General features: G+C 50.3%; 1 protein-coding gene across 5 annotated transcripts in view; it reads right to left on the bottom strand.

Annotated features, from left to right (window-relative positions):
* The window catches only part of VPS37C (VPS37C subunit of ESCRT-I), a 29,729-nt gene extending 3,232 nt beyond the window's left edge, over positions 1-26,497 (bottom strand). The window contains exons 1-4 of one of the 5 annotated variants that reach the window (XM_055313683.1): positions 25,213-25,342; positions 13,683-13,813; positions 4,107-4,204; positions 597-768 (exon numbers count right to left, since the gene is read on the bottom strand). In XM_055313683.1, the coding sequence (XP_055169658.1) occupies positions 597-768; positions 4,107-4,199 (265 nt within the window). In that variant the 5' untranslated portion in view covers positions 4,200-4,204; positions 13,683-13,813; positions 25,213-25,342. Of the gene's footprint in view, positions 1-596; positions 769-4,106; positions 4,205-7,219; positions 7,797-13,682; positions 13,814-24,769; positions 24,786-25,212; positions 25,343-26,155 lie in introns of those variants that run through there. The other 4 variants (XM_055313699.1, XM_055313674.1, XM_055313709.1 and 1 more) reach the window with 4 other exon arrangements.
* Positions 26,498-27,271: the final 774 nt, after the last annotated feature.

The following is a 27,271-nucleotide window of genomic DNA, read 5'->3' as shown; positions in this document are numbered from 1 at the left end:
AGATCTGGTGTAAGAGGCTGAGCTCTCGGCAAAGCCCCTCAGAATGTCCTCTGCACGTGCTGAGGCCCAGTTCCGTGTGGCCTGGGGCCCAGCAGGGTCTACTGCAGATCCCTGGGGTCTGCTGTCCAAGCATCAGGCTTCTTCACTTTAGAGACCAGGACAGTGCCCCCCAAATCCCCACTTTACAGATGGCAGGTCCCGGGACACAGAGAGCCCCGACCAGCTCTGTAAAGCGTAGAAGCTGAGCTGGCAGTGTTGTTGGCAACAGCCCAGGGTGCAGACTCTCTGGGTTCAAATCCCAAATTTAGCCAACAGAAGCCTGGCCATGTTCCTGATGCTCTCGGAGCCTCATTTTCCTCATCTCTGAAACAACACCGTTACCTACTTTTCCAGGCTGTGGTGAGAAAATATATGTAAAGCACTTAGCACAGGGCCAGGCACATGGTCACCCTCACTGTGGGCCCTTTCCGGCCCCGGGGAAGGGAAAGGGAACCCGTTCTCCTGCACTATTCCAGGAGCTCTCCCCGGTCCAACCTTGAACGGGGACTCCGAGTTACCCTAGGAGCCCCCAGAGCCTACCCCCAGACCACCCCTACCCAGCTTGGCCTTCTGCTCCTGGCACCGCTCCACGAGCTTGCGGAGCTCCTGGTACTTGTCTGAGAGGTTTGAGCGGCTGATCTCCAGGGGACCCTGGAACTCCAGATTCCGCTCCGCCAGGCTCCGGTTGGTGGCCAGTGCCATCTCCCGTTCCAGCTGTAGGTCCTGGACCTGAAAGAACAGGATGCTGACCGTTAAGACCTGTCACCACTAAAAAAAAATTAAAAAAAAAAAAAAAAAAAGACCTGTCACCACCACCACCACCACCACTCAGCTTGCAGCAGGCTGCACCAGAGGCTTCTGGGACTCAGGGCTCACAGTGTGGGAGGAGGGTAATACCCCCCAACTAGGGTCAGATGGACCCTGGGCCAAACACTCTGACCCAGGCACCCCAGGGAATTGTTAACCCCTGAGGAGAATTCGCGTGGGTAACACACTGAAGGCCAGCATTGCCCAAGGCCACGTGAGGAGCAGGCGGGCTCCAGCAAGCAGGTGGGCCAATTAATAGGAAGCAGTCAGCTTTCTAGGAGGGAAGGGACCAAAATCCCAGACTACTTATTCCCAAGACTCTGAGGCGAGAGGCCTACTCTGAGGTACACTAAGGTGGCCCAAGCCAGACCACAGGCTGGACGTGCATGAGGCCTCAGAACAGTCGCTCTGAGGGGTGAGGTAGGCAGGGCCAGACTACGACACTGATTCAGGAGATGCCTGTCCTTGCTTCCTAGGCCATACGTAGGTCCTGCGGAGACACTGTGCAGATGAGCTAACAGAGCAACAACGACCCCAAGAACTAGAGGGGAGTCTCATAGCCAGCAGAAGACCCCCACCGACACAAGCCACCTGAGGCCCTCCTGCCAACCTTTGCCCCTGGATGTGCCCCCTGGAAAGCACTTCCCCAAGCCAAGTGGTGCTTTCCCCTCAGCCAGGTCCCTTGTTGCCATCACCAGTGAGGCAACCACCACAGGAACCCTTCCCAGACCTGCTACGACCTGAAGCTCCATCCCTGTGCCAGGGAATCCTCTTTACCAAGGGGGGTAGACAGTCAGACCTAGCACCCCTGAGACAGTGACAGTATAGCAAAGGCACTGTGTGGCATGAGAAGAAAGCACTCAGCACCCAGTGGAGGGCTCAAGGTACAGATCAGAGAGAGCAACTCCCACGTGGGAGCCACCATGGTCAGCACTTTGAGGAACCGCCTGGCTCATCCCCTACGAGGCCAGGGCTATCCCGGAAGACGGGGCTCCAGGGAAGCCAACCCTCCTGCTGATCCCCAGCCAGGGGTCTTGAGCTCTGAGCTCTGGGGCAGGCCTGAAGCCGACTCTTCATACTCCAGACAGGAGAGGGCGATGCCCTAGCTACCTCCCCTCCACAGTGCAACTGCTGGGGCCCAGGGATCATGGGGCCAGGCTATGGTTTTCCAGTCTCCCCACAACAGCAAGCTGCCCCCACATCTGGACTGTCTGGTTTGCTGCCACAAACACCCTTTTGAGCCACTGAGCAGCTCCACAGTGGGAGGCCTGAAGCTCTCCATTCAGCTGCTCCTCAGGGGGCCCCACTGGCCCTCATGTGTGTCCACTGCCTTCTTCCTCGGTCTTACCCAATAAATCTAAGCTGTGTCATTCTGTCCTACACCTTGTCCTACACTTTTCTTTTTTTTAAAGATTTTAAAATTTTATTTGCAAGAGAGAACATGAACAGGGGGGAGAGGGGCCTGATCCCAGGACCCTGAGATCATGACCTGAGCCAAAGGCAGATGCTTCACCGACTGAGCCACCTAGGCGCCCCTGTCCTACACATTTCTGCCTGTTCTCCCACGGCCTCCCCCAAATCTATGAAGCCCTCCACCAGTCGTTTAGAAGAGGTCAATAAGACAGTCCTCACACCCTGCCCAAAAGAGCTCACCAGCCTGCCTCGACCCCGCATTCACTGCCCTCTGTGGAGAGAGGCCCCCTACTAGCTAGTTCTTTTTTCTCCAAGCAACTTCCACATCCCAAACTGAACCAGCTCCTGTCTCTCTGCACAACCACGCGGCGACGAGGATGTATCAAATTATTTTTACAGACCATGGTGGAAACCTAGGCCAAGGGGTTTTGCAAATCTAAGTAGCTTGCCCTACTTCGCTTCCCCTTAATCTCAAAAGTATTTTTCCCCTCAGAGAACCCAAATCAATTGGTCAGGCTGGCCCACACACCACAAAATTCGAGTTGCCCTCAACCCCAGAGGCTGTCTATGCTTATATTTTCCACAATCCTGCGCTTCAGCAGAGAGTCTACCAGCTTGCTCAGCTTGAAAGTCAATTAATTACACTTAGATGAAAGCTCACCTCTGCCAAGTTTCACGCACTTGAGAGCAGGCCTTGGAATTCCTAGAGCACTGTGCTCACGACAAAGTGCTAAATCCATGACAGAGGAGGAAAGAGAGGAGACCTGCACAGTGTCTGGCACTGTGTCAACGGAGCTAGACCCTGGCCAAGTCACGGCCTAGCTGACCACGGAGGTGGGCTTGGGGCTTAACCAACATAGGCTTTGCTTCTGGTCCTCACCAAGTGAGGCTCAAGGCAGCAGGATGTGCCACACTGAGTCCCCCTACTCGTCCTCACACACTGCCCCTACCCCATCTCCCTCACCACCACCAAGCAAAGATTGCTCATTTGGGTAGAGGGGCAGGTAGGGGCAGCTAGAATACAAGCAAAGAAGGGGCAAGGGAACCGTCCCCCTTACAAAAAGCAGGGAGAAGCTGCAAGGGGGGGGGGGGCTTCCCTGTTGCTGAGCACATATTGTGAATCCCCAGCAGAGACACACCATGCCTGTTCATCAGCAAAAATAAAAATATATTCCAAATACTCATCAAATGAACTTGTCATTGCTTGTACTCGTGTCTCTCCCCAGCATTAGGGAGGTAGCTTTAGCAGGGGTAGCTTCCAGAGCAGTGGCCAGGCTGCAGCCATGCAAGGCAGGACTGCGGGAATACCCAGCTCTGGGCCACATGCAGTCGCCTGACCTCGCAGGGGAGTCACAGGTTCCAGAAGATGGGAAGGTAGGAAATGCCTTTGTAAGGGGTAAAAGCTTTCTAAGTTGTGGTTGTTTTATTCCCACAGGGACTGTGATGAGCTGAGATGGTTAGGTACCAGTCATTACAGGAAATGGGATCAAACAGGTGATGAGCCCAGGCCCCAGCCCAAGAATGGCTCCTCCCAGAGATGCAGGGCTAGACAAGGCCCCTGTGGAGAGGCAGCCACAAGATGGTACCAGTCCTTTTAAAAACCACCTCCAGATCCAGGCTGGAACCACAATGTGGGGACTCACATGGGGGCCCTGGATGCCCCAGCACTGCTCCCCAGGAACCGGACTCAGATATCAGGGGCTCCTCTGGCTTGGTCCCAACCAGGGTGAAGGCCAGAGAAGAGGGAGAAGAGTTGTGGCCCCAACTCCCACCAAGCCAGTATCCCAAAGTATGGCCTCAGTTCCACCTGCTGGCCTTCCTTGGGACCTGGGATGGCCTTGCTCTACCTCGGGGGCCTCCTGGGCCAGCTGGTCAATGGCCTCTGGGTCATTTTGCATCTCCTCCAGCTCCTCCAAGGTCTTGTCTTTCAGGGTCTCCATCTTCCCTGTGAACACAAAACAAATGGAAAGATAAACTGCAGTTTCCCCAGATGCTTCCACTCTGCAGGAAGGCAAGGGTCACCTGCCAAGCACAGTCCGGCCACCCTGCCATGCACTGTCCCCAGGGAGACTGGGGAGCCATTCCTCCCACCAAACCATGAGTGGCAGGAAAGCCCTTGGCAGCCAGCGACAAAACCATGACTCCTGGCAGTGCTAGATAAAGCTGCCCAAGGAGCGCACAGGAAAAGACAGGAGGAGAAGCCAGGCAACTGTGGACAGAAATGAAGTTTGGCCCGAGGCGCCTGTAAGCCCTGATGCCAGCATGCCCTCTGATAAGTGTCTATTTCTGTCTAAACCAGAAATACACCCGAACCTTCACACGCAGCAGCTCTGCAGCTTCAACATCACAGGCTCAAGGGCATTGCTGCTTGTTATACTAGTGCATTGACCACCTCGGGGTGCCCCAAGTACGCTCTGTGACGGCAGTCCTCTCTGTGTGCCACAGAAATGGACTGTGATATGCAGGTTCTCCTTGGAGAACAACAAAAAAATCATCAAATTGGCCCCTGACACACTCAGCAAAGAAAACCAAAGGACCCAAATAGAACAGCTTCTTTGACATAGACCCTGGTGTTAGTGGCCCTCCCTCTCTGTCACTCTGCCAAGGGGGACAGCGACTGTCTGTGTAACAGAGGGGTGACAGCCAAGCCCTGGCAGTGAGCCCTGGCGACCAAGAAAAAGGAAGTAGACACAACCAGACCACTCTTCCTTTCTACGGACAGGATCCTGTTAGCTTTTTTCTTTCTTTCTCTCTCTCTTTCTTTTTTTTTTTTAAGATTTTATTTATTTATTTATTTTAGAGAGAGAGAGGGAGAGAATAAGCAGGGGTGAGAGGGAGAAGCAGGCTCCTCACTGAGCAGGAAGCCTGACTCAGGGCTCAATCCCAAGGACCCCAGGATTATGACCTGAGCCAAAGGCAGACGCTTAACCAACTGAGCCCCCCAGTTACTCCTGATGTGCATCCTACAGCCTTGATGTTGGTTTTTCTCATTACAAAAATGATGTTTGTTTTCAGAAGGTTCTAGATTCCAAAGAGGCGGAGACCTGGAGGCTGCATTCCTCCGGGGTGCCAGTGCTCAGCCTGCATGAGCCCGCACTGGCCGGTGGTCTGAGGAGGTGCTCTGGAATCAAGGACCAATGCTACACCTGTGTGGCCAGAAGTGACCTCCAGGTCCTAGCTTCCTTGTCTGTGACAGAAGGGAATGGTCTCCCCTAAGTCATTGGAAAGATGAAAGGAGAAACTAAGAAGCAGTGACAGCCTCTCATTTGCCAGGAAAGTGCAGGTTTACTCCTCACGTGCTGGTACAGTTGTTAATGGTACCCATTTCTGGGGCTCAAGCATGCCCTAGTTTCAACAAATTATAGGGTCACCCTACTGAGGAAAAGCTAACCCAAGAGAGTCATCACCACCGTTTCCTGATCTCCTGAGGGTTGAATGTGGTCCCCAGCCTCTAAGGCAAGGAATGCCAAGCTTTGGTTCGCAATGAAACCCAAGGGGAAGTCCTCTATAAATGCACGTGTCCCACAGTGAGAATGGGGAAAATTAACAAGACAGGAAACAACAGATGTTGGAGAGGATGCGGAGAAAGGGGAACCCTCTTACACTGTTGGTGGGAATGTGACCTGGTGCAGCCACTCTGGAAAACTGTGTGGAGGTTCCTCAAAGAGTTAAAAATAGACCTGCCCTACGACCCAGCAATTGCACTGCTGGGGATTTACCCCAAAGATACAGATGCAATGAAACGCCGGGACACCTGCACCCCGATGTTTCTAGCAGCAATGTCCACAATAGCCAAACTGTGGAAGGAGCCTCGGTGTCCATCGAAAGATGAATGGAGCAAGAAGATGTGGTCTATGTATACAATGGAATATTCCTCAGCCATTAGAAACGACAAATACCCACCATTTGCTTCAACGTGGATGGAACTGGAGGGTATTATGCTGAGTGAAGTAAGTCAATTGGAGAAGGACATTCTATGGTCTCATTCATTTGGGGAATATAAAAAAAATAGTGAAAGGGAATAAAGGGGAAAGGAGAAAAAATGAGTGGGAAATATCAGAAAGGGAGACAGAACATGAGAGACTCCTAACTCTGGGAAACGAACTAGGGGTGATGGAAGGGGAGGAGGGCGGGGGGTGGGGGTGACTGGGTGATGGGCACTGAGGGAGGCACTTGATGGGATGAGCACTGGGTGTTATTCTATATGTTGGCAAATTGAACACCAATAAAAAATAAATTTATAAAAAAAAAAAGCAGGTGTCCCAGTCTACACTGTAGAGTCCTGTCACCAGGCCAGGGCAGGGTCCAGAAATCCAGAATCTCTCCTAGAGATGCTGATACAGCTGGTCCAAGGCCAGGTTCTAGAAAGACAACAGCTCCTGGCTAGTGGTGTGACAGTGGAGGCCACTGGTCACTGTAGCATGTGTTTTTGCATGTGTGGTCTCTCCTGATCCTGCGGGGGGGGGGGGGGGAGGCAGGGGCAGGGAGGGCAACTATCCCTTTACGGGTGGGGAATCAGAGAAGTCAATAACTGGCAGAGTAAAAATTCAAAACCCCCTTCTGTCCACATCTTACTTGGCTGCTTCCAAAACCCTTGGCCTAAAAGCCAAAGCAGCAGGACAGCAGGCTGCACAGGCCCCAGGACAGAGTGGAATTTGGCACACGCTGCTACCATCCTGCAACCCAACCCAACCCTCTGTCAGGAACAGGACCGGCTGGCGAACAGATGAGTGGAGCCAACATTTTTGTTTTTGTTTTTGTTTTTTTTAAAGATTTATTTATTTTTTCATGAGAGACACAGAGAGAGACAGAGACACAGGCAAGAGAAGCAGGCTCCCCGCCGAGAGCCCGATGTGGGACTCAATCCCAGATCCCAAGATCATGCCCTGAGCCTAATGCAGACAGACGCTCAACCACTAAGCCACCCAGGCATCCCAGAGCCAACGTTCTAAAGACAGACCTAGTCTGAGTCCCAGCCCCGTCGCTTCCCAGCAGAGGGACCTCAGACAACCCGATCCTCCTTGCGTCTCAGGTTCTACAACAGCAAAATGGGTTGGTGTAACATTCAACGAGGTAAGGCGGACATGGTGCCGGCTTAGAACAAATGTTGGCGAAGACTCCAACACCACAGAAATGACTAATTACTGAGGCCTCCAGTGTGTGGCCCAGATCCCACTGAGAACTCCCTGGGCCTTCACACCAGCAGTGCCAGGCCCCGCTCCAGCACACAACAGGGTGTTTGCCAGGGTCCCTTGGTTGGGTCTGAGCCCCAAGGGCGCCGGGCCAACGGAAGCTCCAGCACGGGTAGCTGGCTGACCACACACCCCGGCAAGGTCAGCAGGGTGTCTGGGGAGGCCTAGGCAGGTGTGCTCCCCCGGACACATGGGGCTTGCCAGGCACCTACTGGGAGAGCTCTGGGCAGGGCAACTCTCCCTCAGCCACTTCCCTCAGCGGGTATCCCACTCCGTGCTTGGTAAGTACCACGCGAGGCAGCATGGCCTCGGGTGGCAGATCACAACACACATTTTGGTCTCAGGACACCTTTCACCCCTAATGTTAGCGAGAAACCCAAAGAGGTTTCCCTTCTGTGGATCTTGCATATGTAGATATTAAAAGTGAGAAAAAAATGTAATTTATTTATTTTTGAATGTCCATAGTAGCTTTTATTGGAATAGCCAGGAAGTAGAAACAACCTAAATGATCTCCCAAGAGTAAAAAGCCGGACAGTCTGTGCTATATAGCTTCACTAATAAGTGTGGCTCTCCAGTGAGAAGGAACAAATGGATGTCGACAACATGAAGAGATCTCAAGGGAATTTTTCTGAGTGAAAAGTCATTTATAGAACATTCTGCTTATATAACATGATTATTTTTATATAACCTTAAGAAGAGAAGGGTGTCAAGACGGAAAACATGCTCACGGTTACCAGGGGGAGACATTTTTAAAATACGAGAGTACACAAGTACCATGCCATTAGCCACCAGGACGATGTGATCGTGTGCTGTGTACCCTCTGAGAACCCCACTTTATACTCTTGCAAGAAATGCAGTAAAAAGGAAACAATGTCTTAGATTATGAGAATCATTCTTACCTCAAAGGCAGCCTAAAAAGGGTCACGAAGACCCCCCCCCCATCCAGGGGTCCAGGGAACACAGTTTGAGAACCACTGGCCTCACGGTTCAGAGAATGGACTCTGTAGCCAGGCTACCTGGGTTTGAATCCCTCCCTGCCCTGCTGTTTCTTCTCTCTGTGGCCCAGTACTTCCATCTGTTAGGATGACCCTGCCCGGAACTAGACGAGCAAGAGCACCACATAAGTACTTGCCAATACAAGGACGGTCATGACCAGCTTATGCAGCGAGTACTGCCGGCACCTGACCTCGCCAAGGCGGCTCGTAGAGGGAAAGCCACTGGCCCAAGGTCACACAGCTGGGCGGTGGCAGTGCTCTCCCCAGTGGGGGCTTTGCAGCCTGCACCTCAAAATCACCTAAGTCCCAAGGCCTCCTCCAGACCCGGAACTCTCTAGGACTCTTAATTTTATTCTTAACGAAATTTGCATTTTGACCAAGCACCCAGGGTCAAACTAGTCTGGCCTGGTTTCCCCTTCATCTGGCACTCTGAGGGAACTCAGGTGGGTGCAGCCTCCCAACAGAGGAAAAGCAAAGACCCTGGAGAGGAAAGGAGTTGTCATTCAGTCCATATGGGGGCAGGATGCAAATATGGAGCTCAATCCCCTGTGTTGTTTCTACTGAGCGACCTCTGCCAGGACCCCAAACGCAATTCTCTCAGGTGCCTCTGGCTTGCCTCATGAAGGTGAGGTGGGACCAAGCATGAGACAGGGGTCTTCCACTCCAGGACCAAAGCTCCAGGTTTGCAGCTCCACAGCTGGGGGTCAGGTGAGGCAGGGCCGAGAGGCAGCCCACCACAGTGTCTGAACCAATCAGCGGAACATCGAGGCTACAGCTCTTGTGAAGACAGCCCAAGCTTGAGCCAACTCCATGGAGGGATTCACACAAAGAGCACGCCTGCTCGGCTGTAAGGTGTCTAGAGACTAGGAGACCCACGCTGTAAGAGGCCGAGTCAGGGCCAGTCCAAAGGGGAGGGTCTGCACTGGGCTCAAGGCCCAGAAAGCACTGGGAATACTGGGAGCTGGCCTGACTGCAGAACCAACCCTGCAGCCAAGAAGACTGCCTTCTTCGACGGGCTCACCTTCACCAGCCACTTTTTCTCCTCCCCAAAAAGGGCATTATTTTGGTTAGAAGAAAGTCACCCAAACAAAATCTTGGTAAAACATTCAAGTATTTTATACCATTCTGAACCGTTTTCTCTCTGGGGCTGACAAAAGCCTATCATCAATGCCTCTGTGGATCTAGCCTGTGAGTCCATCCCTGAACTAGGAGTGAGTGTGGGCATTCGATGGATGTCTGTCCCCTCCCCAGGTCACACAAAGAGGGGCCTGACGTTGCTACAACCAGCACGGAGCTGCCACTGCTTTCATGAGGGACAAGGATAGCAACAGGACCCACCACTTAACTTGTCATCAAAGCCTGGCAGTTAGTGACTATAGACATTTAGCAAGAAAGGAGACTTTGCCCTGTTAAAGAGTACTGGCCAATCAAGAAATGTGTGCTCTCCAGATAATTCTGGGGTGCACCGAAGTGTGCAGCCTCTCCACCCACTGCCCCAAATGATAGTCTTCCTCTATAATCTAAAGCCCCGTACTTGGCTCTGATGGCCTTGAAATCCCAGACGTAAATCCCCATGACATCCAACTGGTGGTGTGAATAATCACTGTCTTTTAGACAGAAGAATCCTCTCCTCCAAAGCGGGCAATGAATGAAGCACACAGCTCTCCTTCTGAGACCTTCCTCTCCTAGCACAAGTCCCTGGCTGGGGAATCTCATCCCCAGGGGTATGTTCCCGGGTGCTAAGGGCATCCCCACTTCACTCAGAGGCCCAAAGGAGGCCTGGTATACACCTTCCTGAAATCGGAAAATCAAGAGGATGGAAGAGTGTTCTGGCTCCTGTCTGCGATGACTCTCTGCCACTCCCTGACCGGAGAAGATGAATGTCCCATAATCAGAAAAGAAACATCACAGCCCTGTGGTTGCCAAAGACCTCTTTCCTGTGTCAATCCCCTTTCACTGAAGACTTCAGAACAGGTCACACACTTTTTAAATGCCCCAAGAACTATGGTCTGAAACACCTCCGTTCTACAGGTCAACCCCCTCAGGTTGAACTCTCAAGGGCGGCCTATGCGTTCTAGCACCCTGGACACGATGGGAAGTGGGCCCCCACACATGGCAAGCAGAAGCAGCCACAGCTGGAGGGTGGTCATAGAGCTTCTAATCACCTTCTCTGGCCTCTACCTCAACATCCCACCACTTCACCCATGCCCATTTCACGGGTGGAGACACTGAGGCCAAGTGGCATGGATCTTGCCTGTGCTGACAAAAGAGGGGACCCCTGGCCCAAGAGACTGATCCTGGCCAACTACTCCTTCCACCAGGCTCCCCATCTCCCCTGTGCCCTGGTCTCCACACACTGCCTCATGGGCACGGCTGGCACATGTAAGAGGCACACATTCTCACTTCTTCCAGAAGGAGATGTGCTTGGGAGCCCACACTCAAATGTACTACACATTCCTTTGAGGAACTCAACTTTCCTTACTTGTGAAAGAAGTCAATAACCCCTACCAGTCACGTAGCTCCTTTCTTCTGAGACCAAAGCCCTTTGCAAACTCCTCCATTCATTTATATACTTGCTCCAGTAACTAAAGCGAATGCAAGGCTTAATTACCCCTATTTTAGAGATGAAATGAAGCCCAAAAACAAATAATAGGGTATTGCCCAAGGTCCTGTAAGCTGTTGGGGTCAAACCACTAAAGGCCCAAGTCCCCTTCCATCCTTGGGGTTTTAATATCACAGCCTCTTTGCCCCACCTGCTCCACCCATCACAGGAAGCAGAGTTTGGTTATAAGGTTGTCCAAGATGTAGAGCTTACAATCCCACGCAAGCAAGCTGATCACCCAGGCCTGTCTTTGGTTCCTGCCTCCAGGATGGAGGGGCTCACATCCTCGCCCTCTGACAACAGTTTGGCCTGGGCTGGCAACTGCCATCTTGCCGGATTCACTGTGGCATCACCCACCTCTGGAAGTCACTGATGCCTTTCTTTCAGAAGTCACAGAGACCTCCTCTGATTCTCAGGGACACGCAGTGAGGCTGAACATAGCTCCCACTTCTCTGGGTTCATAATTTGGAAAAGGAGGGGGGCACAGGACATTCTGCCCAAGGCCCATAAAGCAAGTGTCCCTAAAGCCTGGCACCCACTGCCAGCAGTGTTCTGCCTCCCAGTCACCTGACACGCCAGAACAATCCAAACCAGCACTTCTCAAAGTGGCCGCAACCACTAGGGATGTCATCATGCAGACGACTGGGACATTACTGAGACATTTCCCAGAGGGCCTGACAAGTGCAATCACCAGGCCCCTCAGCACCCTGGGCCCTGACTAAAACCCTCTTCTGCTTCCACAGAGTCCAGGAGGATGCTGGGTAACTTCTCAGGTGGTGTCTGGAGACTGCTGCTTGTGGGAGGGGACAGGAGAGAAGACACAAGCCGCTTGAAGGCAAGAAGACTGTCTTGTTCATCTCTGACTTCCCAGCGCCTGGCCTAGACACTGACCATTCATAACAGTGCGTGCAGGAAAACAGGCCAAGGCAGGGAGAGAACAGGTGGGTCAGGTGGCCGATGAGTCAGACAAGACCTGGAGGTACACGAACAGGGCTTCTCCCCCTTGTTCACACCTGCCTTCACTTCTCCAGGCCTCTGCTGAATAAACATTTATGGAGCAATCACTGCATGTCAGGGACTGTACCAGACCCCCAAATCAAAGGAGGCAAGATAAAGGAGGGTGGAGGGATGTAAGTAAATACTGAGTTCTTACCATGTACCAGGCAAAACCTGAATGTATAAAAACAGATGCTAACTCCCCTCAACTCAGTTCCATTTTAAAAAACAAAAATTTCACCACCACTTCCAGAGAGTGCAGGTATGAGTGGGCTCCCGAGGGGATATAACACAGATGGGGGCTGGTAGAGTGAGGGCCGGGGAGGAGCGGGGCAGCCCTAGAGCTGGGGCATGAGAAGCCCACAAGTCCTCCCTGAAGGGGGTGCCTCCTGCAGGAACAAGAGTCAGAGGACCCTGGGCAGAGGACAGCAGAGCCCTGGCAAGGGCTGCTGCAGATCCGCATGGCTGGGAGAAAGGGAGCGGGAGGCTGCTGAGGCAGGCAGCTATGCAGCGCTCACAGGTACAGAGATCCCACATCTCTTTTGTGGGGTGATGCCATCCACTCAAAGGTGATCAGACATGGAACAAAGTGGGAAAGGCGACACATGTGCTAATCTGTCTTCCTTTGGCAAGAAGAGAAAGTCAAAGTCTCAGTTTCCCAGCCAATAACTCAAAGGGGAAAAAAACTAAAACTTTTTCTTTTGTCTCCTCAGCAGCTTTCACCTACAGCAGAGGTCATAAAGCCGGACACCTACAGGGGTCAGGCAGGCACTTGTGGCAAAGGCCAACCCACAGGGTGGGGAATGTGTCCCTCTGGAAAGCAGGGGCTCAGCTAGCTCTGTACTTCCTGCCGTAAGGAGGGCACCCAGCTTGTCCAGACCTGCTAGAGAAGCTAGAAATCCAGATCCATGTGACACCCCTCCACTTTTAAATTTCAGTAGCCAATTCAAAACTTGTAAAACAACAACAACTGGGTGGGTATGGTTTTGTCAACACCACTTCCTTCAGGAGAGACTAGTGCCCTGCCCTGCCTGGAGGACAGATTCCACAGATAAGGGGGGCGGGGAGGGCAAAGTGACAGACATTTCCCAGGCATCCTGGAGCTCACCTTCCACCACTGAGCACTGTGTATAGGGGCTGACAAAGCTGGAGCAGCAGTGAGCAGAACCAAGGAGGCAGGCTTGGGGGTGCAGCCCCTGGGCCTCCAGAGCACATACACTATGATGAGAAAAGAAGTTCCCAGGCCAATGGCCCTGCATCTCAGTCTCAACTTCTTTCCATCCCTTGATATCTTGACTAAATTGATCTCACGTGCCTGGAGCAAGGGACCTCAACTGAATGAAGATAGCAGGCCCAAAGGCGACTCTACTACCCACTGGAGGGCTCAGGCCAGAGGCAGTACCCTTTCCCACTACTCCCTGGGGTAGGGTAGATGGGGCTGAGAATGCTGGGGATGTTGGGAAGGGTTCAAACTCAGGGAGAAGGCAACATATGGATGGCGCCTGCTCAATGTGGATCTTTGCCAGGACTATTTAGCTCAAAAATAAATAACTTCAACTAGTATCAGATCCTTTGCAAGGATAAACTTAAAAAAAGGGGGGGGGGGATCCCTGGGTGACTCAGCAGTCTAGCGCCTACCTTTGGCGCAGGGCGCGGTCCTGGAGTCCCAGTATTGAGTCCCGGGATTGAGTCCCACGTCGGGCTCCCGGCATGGGTCCTGCTTCTCCCTCCGCCAGTGTCTCTGCCTCTCTCTCTTTCTCTCTCTCTCTCTATCATAATTAAATAAATCTCTTTAAAAAAAAAAAAGTAAAGACAGAAAGCAAAACACAGTCTTTTCTAAGCTGAGATAAGAATAAGGTGTGTCAGCCTGGGAGGTGGCTTGTGATGCCTGGCGCCCCTTGCCTGAACAGTCAATGTGTCTGAACAGTCAATGACAGCTCTTCCCTGACAGGATGCAAAGAAAAGCACAGAATGTGGACCAATGCCTGGGGTTTGCGCTTTGGCTCCACAACCCTTCAGCTGTATGACCTCAATCAAGTCTCTTAACCTCCGTTTCCATATCTGGAAATGGGTACCATGACAGTAATCCTACCTTAGGGGTCGTGTGCCTCAGATGAGCAAAGGGCCCTAGAGAGGGCTTTGCAAGCTCCTCAGCACTGAACAAATATTAATTATTCTGCCTCTTGGGGGTAATCCGATGATGAGGGGCAGCTCTTGACTCACTCCCCTGGGGTTCGATATTGAGTGAAGCAAATGTGACTGCTACTACTGATTCAGAAGATGGAACTGGGCCTGAGCAGGGTGCCTCTGTTTCCCCAGCTTCCCCTGGCAGACAAAACAGAGGTTCCTATCACTTCCCTCCTCCTCATCGTTAGGAGACCATGCTGACTCGCCAGCTACTTCAAGCCCCAAATCACACTGCAAGGAGAATCGCAAAGGCTTTGGGCTTCTTGTAAGCTTCCCACATCCACTTAAGGCAGCATAAGCAGGAGTTACCATAGCAACCTGCACAGTTAAGCATGCCTGAGTTAGAGAGACCTGGCCCCATCCCACCCTTCATGTCAAAAACACCTGCGGTTGCCTAAGAAACCTTCTTATTCCTTCTGCTTAATGAGAACAGATTTGTTGACCTGATCTAGTTTTCTTTTTCTAGAATGATTCTAGCTGGGCACCCAAGTATCAGACTGTTCAGTCACCTGACTTCCCACAGAAGTTAATAAAAACAAATCAAACCACTATGCACTCCTTACCTGGCCCAAAGCACCACTGAACTGAGCTTCCCTTCAATTTGAAAAGCAGGCATGTAAGTGCCAGAAGGGAGCCTTCTTCAGTTTTCTAAGGAATTTCTGGGGCTGGGGTAGCGAATCCCTCCCCACCCTCCAACACTGAACAGTTAAGACACCATGATGGGAAGCAGAAAGAGGTCAGGGCTTAAGAGCCAAATATTGCTGGGTTTAAATCCCAGCTTGACCTTTTACTAGCTCTGTGACCTTGGGCAAAGTACTCCCCCTTTCTTACCATTTCTCATGGGTAAAATGGGGCTAACACTACCAACACAGTGGGCTGTTGTAAGGACTTAGAGAAGTAAGCGAGACAACATCTAGAGGTGCCAGAAGAACCACTAAGCAGGCGCTAGGTAGGGAGCAGTCACACATTTACACCTTACTACTGTTGCAAAATGCTACCTGACAACCTGGCCAGGCACCCAGCTAGGCTCAGGAGAGAGGGCAGGTCTTCAGGAAGGCAAAAGGTGTGGCTTTCTGAAACAGGCCGGAAACCAATCTGAACAGAGATCCTCAAATACAAGTATGCCAACAGATCAACAGGAGAATATACAACCTCTCAAGACAAGACTTTTTGAAGGCAATTGTCATCTTTACATAAATATTTATATAACAGCCACATGCTCTCCAAGTCCACTGAATAACTCCATCTGAACTCCCCTTTCCCCAGAAGCAGGCCACCAAGTGAGCCCCTTTATTGTGCTGAACACAGGACAGGGGAGGAGGATTCGGGAGTGGCACCAGACTCTAGCAAACTGCTTTCTCCACTCTGTGGGCTGCTGGCCAGGCTGGAGCAGTCCATCAGCATAGGACACCTACAAAGCGGAGCCAGAGTAGGAGCCGAAGGGCAGGGCTGGCAGGGGTGGGGCCCCTGGCTACCTACAGTCCTTTAAGGACCCAGCCCATCCCCTAAAGGGGTCCCTCCCAAGCCTGCTTCTGAATCAGTAATAGCAGTTACATTTGCTTCATTGATATTGAGCCCCAGGGGAGTCAAGAGTTGCCTCCTCATCATCAGATTACCCCCAAGAGACAGAATAATTAATATTCAGGGGAGGGAGAGCAAGGAACACTTCCCAGAGGAGAGGACATCTGAAGGACAGGCAGGCATGTTCAGGATGGGCAAAGCATATTCCAGGTAGACAGAAGGCAAGAGCAAAGCCAGGGAGCTACAGCTGGGAACTCCTTGAGGACAGGAGTCGAACCAGGCTTTACCACCACACTCAGTTCCTCTCTCCAAGCCTCATTGTGTCACCAGTAAAAGAGAAACAATGATGGTCACCACACATAAGGTTCAGGGCACTTACAATGTAAAGAGCGGCATCCTAGGCGCCCTGTCTGCAGCAGCTCGTAGGATCCTCACAAGGAGCCCTCCCAGCTATGTGTCCTTTGGCTTCCCTCATTTTACAGACAAGAAACCTGAGTCAAAGAGAAGTCTCGTGCCTGATCCCAGTCTCACAATGAGGAAATGGCAGAGTGAATTTCACTGCGGTAGCCTGGCTTTGGGGCCCATACTGCCCACTGCACTATGCTACCTCTTGGTCAAGTGTGTGCCCAGGTTGACACAGTACCCAGCTCTGGGTACAAACTTAGTACATGGTCCATATTCCTGACATTTTCTATCAGACTTCTAAAGAATAGGGCCTGGCCATACAGTGCCCCAGGGTCCCAGATCCCCCAAGGGCACCAGGAGCAGCCCCTCCTTAAGCCTCCAGGCCTGCAAGGAAGGCCTAGTGGCTAACGGCTCTGGAAGACAGAGAGCCCTATGCCCTCAGTCATTACTGGCTGGGGAGCTTGGGCAGGCTACTCCATCTCTCTGTATCCTGATTTCTTCTCTAATTCAGGCCCTTTTACAAGGATGAAATGAATCAGTGCCTAGGAAGTCTAATGTCCAGTTCACAGGCCAGGCTCAACAAATGGTCAGGATTTTTATCCCATGGCTGAGCGCCCACCTGACCCATATACCCTCTGTAGATGCTGAGGAAAGAGAACTGAAAATTCCTCCAGAGATAGCATCAATCAACGGTGCCACATAAATCCAGTGGCTGGATGTAACTCAGATCAGTAACGTCCCAATTCAGTCAATACGCTGGCCAAGAAACAGGTTATTTAATAAGTAGCCCATTCTTGAAACCTCCTGACAGTAAAACACAACCCTGACACTTTGCAAAGCTTCTTTGTCCTATGGCCCATGGCTCAGTGAAAAGAAAACCCTCCAGGGGTGCCTGGGTGGCTCAGTTAAGCGGCTGCCTTCAGCTCAGGTCATGATCCCAGGGTCCTGGGATGGAGCCCCGCATCAGGCTTGATGGGCAGCCTGCTTCTCCCTTTCCACTACTTATGCTCTGTCTCTCAAATAAACAAATAAAATCAGAAAGAAAAGAAAAGAAAAGGAGAAAGAAAGAAAAGACCATCCTAAGCTACTCCACACCAAATGGCCATGTGTTTCTCCTTTGCTCCAACCGTTCAGATAATTCAGAAAGGATCTGCCTGCAGCTGTCAACTCCCCCACCCTCCCACTTCCTAACCTATGCAGGGCAAGCTGAGCTAGCAGATTCAACATCCCTTTAGGAAGGATCAGGATTAAGGTTACGGCAAATATCCAGGGTCTGTATCAGGTTACTCAAGGTCTGTCTGTTCAAAGGCCAAGACGTTGGAGACCATTGTTTTCACTGAGTTGGCGTCATCCTAGGCTGGTAGAAGGCTGGCGGGGGGGGCGGGGGGGGGGAGCACCCATAGACCCTACCCTTGCCAGTGACACCTAATGCTATGAACTTCTAGGTCCCTGAGCAGGCAGGTGTGCTGAGGGCAATAGTGGAGCCACAGAAAAAGAGAAACTAGTCCAGAGCCTCCTCATATCTGCTCTTGACTCAGGCAGGGATCCATGAAGGCCATTATCAAACACACAAAACCATTATCAAACAGGCAACACCATATCAGCGGTTGCATGGGGCTCTGGACTCATTTTCATCCTCCAGCAAAAGGCCTACTCCTAGCCAGCCTCTCCAGCAGCTGCCCGCCTGGTTCTTACAGACTCCACCCTCTCCATCCCTCTCCCCCATACCTCAGTAACCGCTAGAGAACACAGTCAATCAGAGCTCCCACATCCCTGCTTAGAACCTTCCATAACTCCCCAGGGCTTTGGTATTACATTCAAAACCTTGTGTTCCTTGGCTTGGCATCCCAGGTCCTGTATCAGCTGACCCCAAACCTTGTTTTCAGCTAGATCTCCCTCCACTCCCTCATGGACTGCTCACCCCACCCCAACTCTGTTCTATCTACTATTCCCAGAACAAGCAGCATGCTTCCAATCACTTGATAAATATTCTGCACCTATATAAAGATCAGTATGACACAGATCCTGCCCACAGGAGTTCCCAGCCCTGCCACCCAGCCTCTGCTACTACTGTTCCCTCTGCCAGGAATACCCTTTCCTATGCCTTCTCTAGCTTGAAACTGCCTGCCCGTCCCTCAAATCTCAGATCTTTCTCCCAAAGACTTCATCCTACCCTCTCACAGTGTTCTGGAAGTACCACCCAGCATTTATGATATAGGAATCAGCATGTTTCTCCAGCCAGACTGTGAGCTCCCCAAGGGCACAGCCCATGGGGTCGCTCAGGTCTGCATCCCAGCACTAGGTCAATGCCTAGCACACATAGTGCACTCAATGAGTGCTGACCGGACAAGGACATACACTCTGGGCCAACACAGAGGAATAGGAACTAGATTCTTCTGCCTCAACCAACTGAAAAACTAGACAAAATAAGTAGAACAACAGTTTTCAGAGAGTGGACATCAGTCAGTGTAGAAAAGTGATTTCTGAGAGGGGAGAACAAACAACTGCCCTAGCTCACTGCCTAGAAAGAGGTTCCAGGACATGATACAATGACAGAGTGCCTAGGCAAAGCCTGACAGTCTCAGAGCCCAATAGGCTCCTCAGGTTGGGGAAAGGAAATTGGGAGTCCTGGGAGGCCAAGGCAGCCAGACTTTACAGGGCCTAAAACCAGAGAGGAGATAGTGACACACAGAAAGAACTCTGGAAATCTGCAAAGAGTCCCCCCCATTTTTCAGCTAAGTGCTGACAGTACAGATCAGGATTAGAGGGAACAATCCTTGGAACTCAAATTGAGCCAAAAATAATTTGTGTCTCGGCCAGAGTCAAAAAACTTAGTAATCCACATGGCATCCATGGAGCACTGAAGAAGGTACTGCCTTGTTAGTGGGGAAATTAACCCTGGTCTAAAGACTGTTCTGATTTCAAGTAACGAAAACCAAGAGCAAGCTTTTAAAGGATGAAACTGTTTCTAAGTAACTTAACAGTGTCCCAAAATAACACGAAGAATATTTGCAGATATACAAAAATATGCAGCTCCCAATGGGGTAAAATTTGCACCTGACATCAATAAAAAATTACCAGACATACAACGGAACCAAGAAAATGGAATCCATAATGAAGGAAAAATCAATCAACAGATACAAACTCAGAAATACAGATAACAGAGTTAGCCTAAAAGGGTATTAAAATAGTCACTACAACAATATTCCATATGTCCAAGAAGCTAAAGGAAAAACTGAGCATGTTAAGTAGAGACATGTAGAAAAGTATAAAAAAGACATAAATCAAACTTGCAGAGATACAAACAATAATGCCAAGATAGAAAGCATACTAGATGGAAGTAACAATAGATTGGGTACTACGGAAAAAAAGATAGGTGAACTTGAAGATAAAACAGTAAAAATGACCCAAAACAAATCACAGAAAAACAGAAAGACTGGGGGAGAAAATGAATGAAGTATCAGAGAGCAGTGGAACAATTTCAGGTATTCTAATATACTTGTAATTGGAGTCTCCAAAGAAGAGAGAGAAAGGACAAGAGAGAAACTATCTGAAGAATTAGTGGGCTGAAAATTTTCCCAATTTGATGTAAGCTATAACCCCACAGATCCAAAAAAAACTCAACTAACCCAAGCACAATAAACATGAAGAAAACTACACCAAGGCACATGATAATGATTATTACATGGTCTAAAACCAGTGATAAAAGAAAAGCAGAAGGGGGACTCCTCCTGGCTGGCTCAGTGGTTGAGCATCTGCCTTTGGCTTAGGGTATGATCCTGGGGTCTTGGGGTCAAGTCCTAAATGGGGCTCCCTGTGAGGAACCTGCTTCTCCCTCTGCCTATGTCTCTGCCTCTCTTTCTCTGTATCTCTCATGAATAAATAAATAAAATCATAGGGGAAAAAAAGAAAGAAAGAAAAAGAAAGAAAGAGCAGAAGGAAAAGGGGCATACTAGAAATGGAAGAACAAAAAAATAAGAAGGACAACTGATTATGCATATGCAACCATGCAAACCAGGAAACACCGGACCCACATACTAAAATGCTGAAATTAAGAGTCAACCTAGAATTCTATACCCAGGGAAAATACTTCTCAATAACAAAGGCAAAATAAAGACTTGCTTACACCCCCAAATTCTGAAAGAATTAAAGGAAGTCCTCAAGTAAGAAAGAATGTGAAACAAAATGGATCTACACAGAGGAATGAAGAACACCAGAAGTGAAAAACGTGTAAATAAATATAAAATATCTTTTCTTTTTTATCTCTTTACAAATTGACTGTTTACATGTCAATATTAACAATGAATTGTGGGATTTATAGTATATGTAGAAGTGAAATGTGTGACAACAACAGTACAAAGTCCAGGAGGGAAGAAATAAATGTACATATTGTAAGGTTCTTATACTAGATTTAAAGTGGTATAATATCACTTGATGATAGACTGTGACAAGCTAAATAAAGATGCATACTAAGAATCTTTAGTAAATTGCTAAAAAAAAACAGTTATAGCTAATAAACTAGCGTAGGAAACAAAATGAAATCATAAAAATTACTCAACCCCAAAGAGATCAGAAGAAAAAAGAAAAAAAAAAAAGGAAATGGGAAGAAAGATTATTGGATAAATTGAAAACAAACAGCAAGATAATAGTTATGCCTAACTACATTAATAATCATATTAAATGTAAATGTACTAAACATACCAATTAAAAGGCAGAGACTATAAAATTCAATTTTACAAAATGCAAAACCTATCTATATGTTTCCTACAAGAACTCATTTTAAAGACACATAACTTAAAAGACTATCAAGAAATACACAAAGCAAAGGTTGATCTTTAAACACTATCCATTTTTAAATCATGGTAAAACATACATAACATAAAATTTACCGTTTGAACCATTTTTAATTGTACAGTTTATGGCATTAAGTATATTCACACTGTTATTCAACCATCATCACCATCCACCTCCAGAATTGTTTTAACATCCCAAACTGAAACTCTACACCCATTAAACACTAATTCCCCATTCTTCCCTCTTCGGCCCCTGGCAACCACCATTCTTCTTTCTGACTTTATCAATTTAACTAGTCTAGGAATATTATATAAGAGGAATCATGCGATATTTGTCCCTTTGTCCCTGGCTTGTTTCATTTAGTATTATTTATTCCAGTTTCAGCCATGTTGTAGCATGAGTCAAAATTTCCTTCCTTTTTAAAGATACACAATGTTCTATATATGTACCACATTGTTTATCCATTCATATATCAATGGACACCTGGGTTGCTTCCACCTTTGGTCTATTGTGAATAATGCTGCCATAAACACCAGTGTACAAATATATTGGTTGAGTCTCTGTTTATACTTCTTTAGGGGGTATACCCATAATTGGAATGCCTGAATCATATGATAACTGTATAGTTAATTGTTTGAGGAATTGCCATACTGTTTTCCACGGTGGCTGTGCATCTGACATTCCCACCAGCAATAATGAGGGTTCCAATCTCTCTACATCCTCTTGCCAACACTTCTGTTTTGTTTTGTTTTAAGATTTTATTTATTTATTCATGAGACACACACACACACACAGAGAGAGAGAGAGAGAGAGAGAGAGAGAGAGAGAGAGAGGCAGAGACACAGGCAGAGGGAGAAGCAGGCTCCATGCAGGGAGCCCAAAGTGGGACTCAATCCCAGGACTCCAGGATAACGCCCTGGGTCAAAGGCAGGCGCTAAACGGCTGAGCCACCCAGGGATCCCATACTTCTGGTTTTTTTAACAGCCATCAAAGGGCTGTGAGGTGGTATCTCACTGTCATTTTGATTCGCATTTCCCTAATGACTAGTGATGTTGAATACCTTCATATACTTATTGGTCATTTGTCTATCTTCTTCAGAGAAACATCTATTCAAGTCCTTTGCCTATTTTAATCAGATCACTTTTTTTTTTGAGTTGTAGTTCTGTATTATATATTGTATACCAATCCAGTAATTTTTTAAAAGCTGGATTGGCTATATTAATAGGAGACAAAGTAGATTCAGAACAAAGACTATTACCAGGGATTGAAAGGGTCAATTCATCAAACAAACAGCATCCAAAATGTTTATGTACTTAATAACAGAGCTTCAAAATACATGAAGCAAAAACTGATAAAATTACAAGGAAAAACGGATAGATCAACCATTATAGTCCTAAGTTTCAATGACCCTTTTTCACTGATAGAACAAGCTGACAGAAAAGCAGTAAGAAGTTATGACTTGAAAAGCGCTACCAACCAACTTAACAGATATTGATCCAATACTCCACTCAACAAAGCATAAAACATGTTTTTCCCAAGTGTTCACAGAGCATTGACCAGGGAAGACCCTATCCTGGGCCATAAAGCGAGTCTCAGTCAATTAAAACATTTCAAATCATACAAAGTACATCCTCTGTTTACAAAGAAATTAAGTGAGAAATCAGTGTTTACTGGACAGAAAGAAAATAAAGTAATAGTATAATGCTGACTTTGCATCTTCTACTACTTTTAATCCAGCCAAGGGGAGAGTAGATACATTAAATGTATCTAAATTAAATTTGGGCTTTCTGTTTGATGCGTTTATGGTTGAGTCTCTCCTTCTCTCTCTTCTCCAGCCCATCCTAAGCCCCAGGGGCCCCACTTGTCAGTACCAGCAAAATCATGACGGACCTGTTTGGTCTTTGCTTAAGTCTCTCACAGAAACCAGCGAAGGGGAAGAGAAAGGCAGTACAGGGAGTACCAGCTAAGTATACATGCCTTTTAAAGCACCCAAATCCTCAAAGGCATTGCCATTACAGAGATCTCTGAGTTACAGGGCAACTGTCCAGGAACAAAGCGGAACCTTAAGAAAACTCTAGACTCTGAGCAGAAACTAACAGAATTTTGGAACAACAGAGATCCAGTGGGATTGCAAAGAAATTTTCAATGATTATGTCAGCCTGGATAAAGCTGACTGGTACTGGCCCAAAATATTCGGAAATAATTCACATGGCTAGTTAGGCCAATGCCCTTTCAATGGCAGATTTATGCCAGATTAGCAGATTTCACAGCAATAAGTAGAAGGCAAAAGAGATTCCTTAGAAACAATCTCAGTTTCCAGTATAGAAAATCTACAAACTCCTTAAACTGGTGCTTCCCAAATTTGACTTTCAAAAAGAATCTCTCAGTGCATATGTGAAAAATCTTGATTCCTGGGACCGCTGCTCCAGACAATCTCCAGAGGTTTGGCTTCATATTTTTAATAAGCGTCACAGATGATTAAAAAAAAAAAAGCATTTATTTATTTTAGAGAAAGAGAGTGAGCAAGAGATGGAGCAGAGGGGGAGAGAGTGAATCCTCAAGCAGACTCCCTGAGTGCAGTGCCCAACACGGGGCTCCATTCCAGGACCCCAAGACCATGACCGGAGCTGAAACCAAGAGGTAACCGCTCGAGTCACCCAGGCTCCCCTAAGCATCACTGATGATTCTTAAGGTCCAGCAAGAACATTAGCTTTGAAATGAGACTAACAGGTTAAAAATCCCAACTCAGTGCTTCCTGGCTGGGTGACCATTATATAACATCTCTGCAACTCGCTTTCCTGTAAAATGGGATCACCACCTACCCTGAAGTATTCTCAGAACTCATTGTGTTCACAAAGCCCCTAAAACAGTGCCAAAAGCACATGGCAGTCAAGCAAGATATCAGAGCTATTACCACCTAAAAACCAGCCAGCAGAAGCTGTCCAGATAAAGAAATCCAAAATGAAATTTCTACCTAATGGCAATTACAAAGGCACCAAGCCAGTTTCCGAGATAATCGAGGAAAAAAGCCTTTCTGGGCACCATGACCACCAAGAACAAAGACTCTCACTTCAGCAGCCAAGGTTCAACCTGGCCCTTCCTCCCACCCAGAAACACAAGGTCCAGGCCTGGGCAAGGCTGTAGCTTTGCACGACAGGCAAAGGAAGTCCTTCCTCCCCAAATCCCTGTCATTGAAACCTTCAGCTCTAGGGCCTACAGTCCTGAGAGTCAGGTGGCAGCAACTTGGGTGCACTGGCAGTAAACAAGACTCCTGGAAAAGAGGCGAGGAGCCAATGAAAGAAGTGGAAAAGCCTTGAGTCAGCAACAGGATTGCTGAGACACTGCTAGAGTGAAGGGAAGTGAGTCCATGAAGTTTCCTGGGCCAAAGGAATACATTTCTAGGGTGGGTGAGGCCAGACCCTGTGCTGAGAGAGCACAGCCTCGGGGACTGAAACTCCAAGGCGTAGGGTCATCTGTGCCAATAACTCACAACAGAGCCTCGGGTAACTCCTTCTCCCAGCCTTACGTAAAGTGGGAAAATAAGCACCGTTACTGACTGTGGGGAAGAAATGAGGAGGAACCAGGTCCCTATGGGAGATACACAGACCCACAAACGCCGCACTGCCCTCTGCACCCAAGAGGAACCAGACCTACAATGGGCAGAGAGGTATACAGATCGGTAGGTACACAGGCACGGCAACGCCCTTGTAGCCAGCAGGTCCAGGAGTGGGGTCTGGTAAGTAACGGACGCTGGGCTCTCCTAGTCTGGGTCCAGAAAAAAAGGACTACAGAGCCCGGGCTGAGAGCCCCTTTCTCACTCTCCTGGGGAAAGGGCACAGGCAGGGAGTCACGGCCGGGAGTCCCCGTGGCCCTACTGTGCACTGGCCTCCCCTGCGTGACCTCTGGTAAGTCAGCTCCCGCTCCGAGGCCGGCCTCCCGGCCTGTACGACGGGCAGACTGGCTGAGCGCGACGGCCAGGAGCTCAGGTACCGGCGGGGGGCGGAAGGGGGCGGGGGCGGGGCGGGGCCGCAGGCGCCACCTGCGGCGGGAAGGGAGGGGAGGGCGCTGGGGGCGGGGGCGCCGACCTCCCTCCCTCCCTCCCTCCCTCCCGCCGCGAGGGGCAGGGGTGCCGGCGCAGTCACGCGCCCCTCGCGCCCAATCACCGGCCTCCGCCAAGACGGGGCGGGCAGGCGGGGGCGCGCCAGGAGCCACTGCCAGCACCACCTCCTTCCCCGTCCTCGCCCCTCCCGGGTCCGCTCACCTGCCCGGGCCGCCGCCGCCGCCGCCGCCGCCGCCGCCGTCGCGGGTTAAACCACCGCCCGCGCCCACACTTCCGGGGCCCGCCGGCCCGCCCCCTCCCGCCGGATGTGACGCCCTCCGACGTCCGGGCCGGGAGCGGGGCCGCGCCGCCCCCCCGCAGCACGCCGCGAGGCCCCGCACGTCCACCCCGCGCTGCCCAGCACCGCAGACACTCGCAGGGCCCCCCGGGCCGACCCGAGGGCGTCCCCGCGAGCCCCCTCCCGCGAGCCGCTGGCCCCGCCCCCGGCCCCGCCCCCGGCCCCGCCCCCGCCGGCCTCCGCCCGCCTCTGCCCCCTGGGCGAGTGCGCCTGCGCGGCCGCCCCGCGTGTAGCCCCGCGGGCGGGGGGGCGCGGTCCTGTGTCCCCGGCTCGACTCGGGGGCAGGGAGCCCGGGAGGAGACGAGCGAGATCCCAGCACCCGGGGAGCGCCCTAGACGGTGCGAGTGCGCCCGCGCCCACGCCCGCGCCCACGCCCGCGCCGTTGGGCCCCGGGACGCGAGTGGCCGCGGACCTGTGCGCCCCCGGGCAGAGGCTGGAGCTGGCGGGCGGGTTCCTCAGAGCCGCTCCGCGTGGTCTGCCGAGGCCCTGGGTCGCACTTGAGCCCGTGCTGTGCGAGTGGCGCTTGGCAGACCGCCTGCCGCACCCCCCTTGCCCCGAATCTAGAGGAAGGACCCCGGAGCTGGCCGGCGCTCCCGTCTCTGGGCAGCCCGCACTGAGCCCGGGGAGCCCAGCCCCGTTCTGCCCCTCAGCAGGGTCCATGGTCGCAGCTTTGTGAAGGTGGGGCCCCGGGAGGGGCCTTCGGAGAACTCACGACCTTCTCACGCGCCCAGTTAAGACCATCCCTGCTCGCGATAGAAACCCGACTCCCAACAGCTCCTGAAGAGCGGGGATCGCGGGGTCACATACCCGAGAGCGGCGTGAGCGCACCAGGCACAGGCACAGCAGCGTTCAGAGCCTCATCCTCCTTATCTGACTCGGCCTTTCTTTTGTGATAGCAAAATTCTTTTCAGCAGATAGTCTCAGAATCTCTATGTCCGATTCTAGAGAGAATGGATCGGATTGGCTATGGCACCTCCACTGCCCCTGGGGGCAGAGCTCCCGCTTTCGTGCCACTTCCCGGCTGCCAGGTAGGTAGCCTGTGGGTTAAGGACCCTTGGACAAGAGGATCACGCTTCACTCAGTGTTCACCCCTGGAGCCCAGAACGGATCGTGAGGAAGGCAGTCTCAGCTACTGACTTACTTGAGGGATACCATGGTTGCTTTTTGCAGACATCTCACTTTGAACATAATGTTAGAGCAGCTCATGTTGATAGCAGCTTTCAGGAAACTGCATTGCAACTGTTTCTGAGTGGTGGGGCGGACCAGGGCGGGATGACCTTAACTTTGTGTCATAAACCTTCTGTGCTATATAATTTTTAATCTTGTGCATATGTTACTTTGGTAGTAAAAAGAAAAGAAAAGAAAAGAAAAGAAAAGAAAAGAAAAGAAAAGAAAAGAAAAGAAAGAAAAGAAAACAGGGCTCCTGGGCGGCTCTGACAGTTGAACATCTGACTCTTGATTTCAGCTCAGGTCATGATCTCAGGGTTTTGAGACCAAGCCCTGCATCTGACTCCATGCTGGGCATGGAGCCTGCTTAGGATTCTTTCTCTCTCCCTCTCCCTCTGCCTGTCCCCCATCCGCACGTGTGCACACCCATGTTCTTGCTCTCTAAAAAAAAAAAAAAAAAAAAAAAAAAAATTAGTACTACTGATGGATTAGCTTGAGTTTCATTCAGCAATCCTTTCACTCACTGGTACTGTGTTGGCAGGTGAAATAGGTACATGACACTTGGAGGTCATCTTGACCTGTGAATTGACCCTGGAATGGTGGCCATACCTGCAGGCACAACAGAACAGAAAGAGCCTGAGCCCTGACGCAGTGGAGCTTCATGACACTGCTGGATGCTCACCTCCAGACTCTCACAGGGGAGGGAAATAAACCATCTTGTGTAAGCCACTCTTGTTTTGGGTTTTCTGTCACTCA

Source organism: Nyctereutes procyonoides, unplaced genomic scaffold (genome assembly GCF_905146905.1).
Source record: "Nyctereutes procyonoides isolate TBG_1078 unplaced genomic scaffold, NYPRO_anot_genome, whole genome shotgun sequence".
In the NCBI taxonomy this organism is placed as follows: domain Eukaryota; kingdom Metazoa; phylum Chordata; class Mammalia; order Carnivora; family Canidae; genus Nyctereutes; species Nyctereutes procyonoides.
Note: the sequence above shows the minus strand (reverse complement) of the source record. Positions and strands in the feature narration are given on the sequence as shown.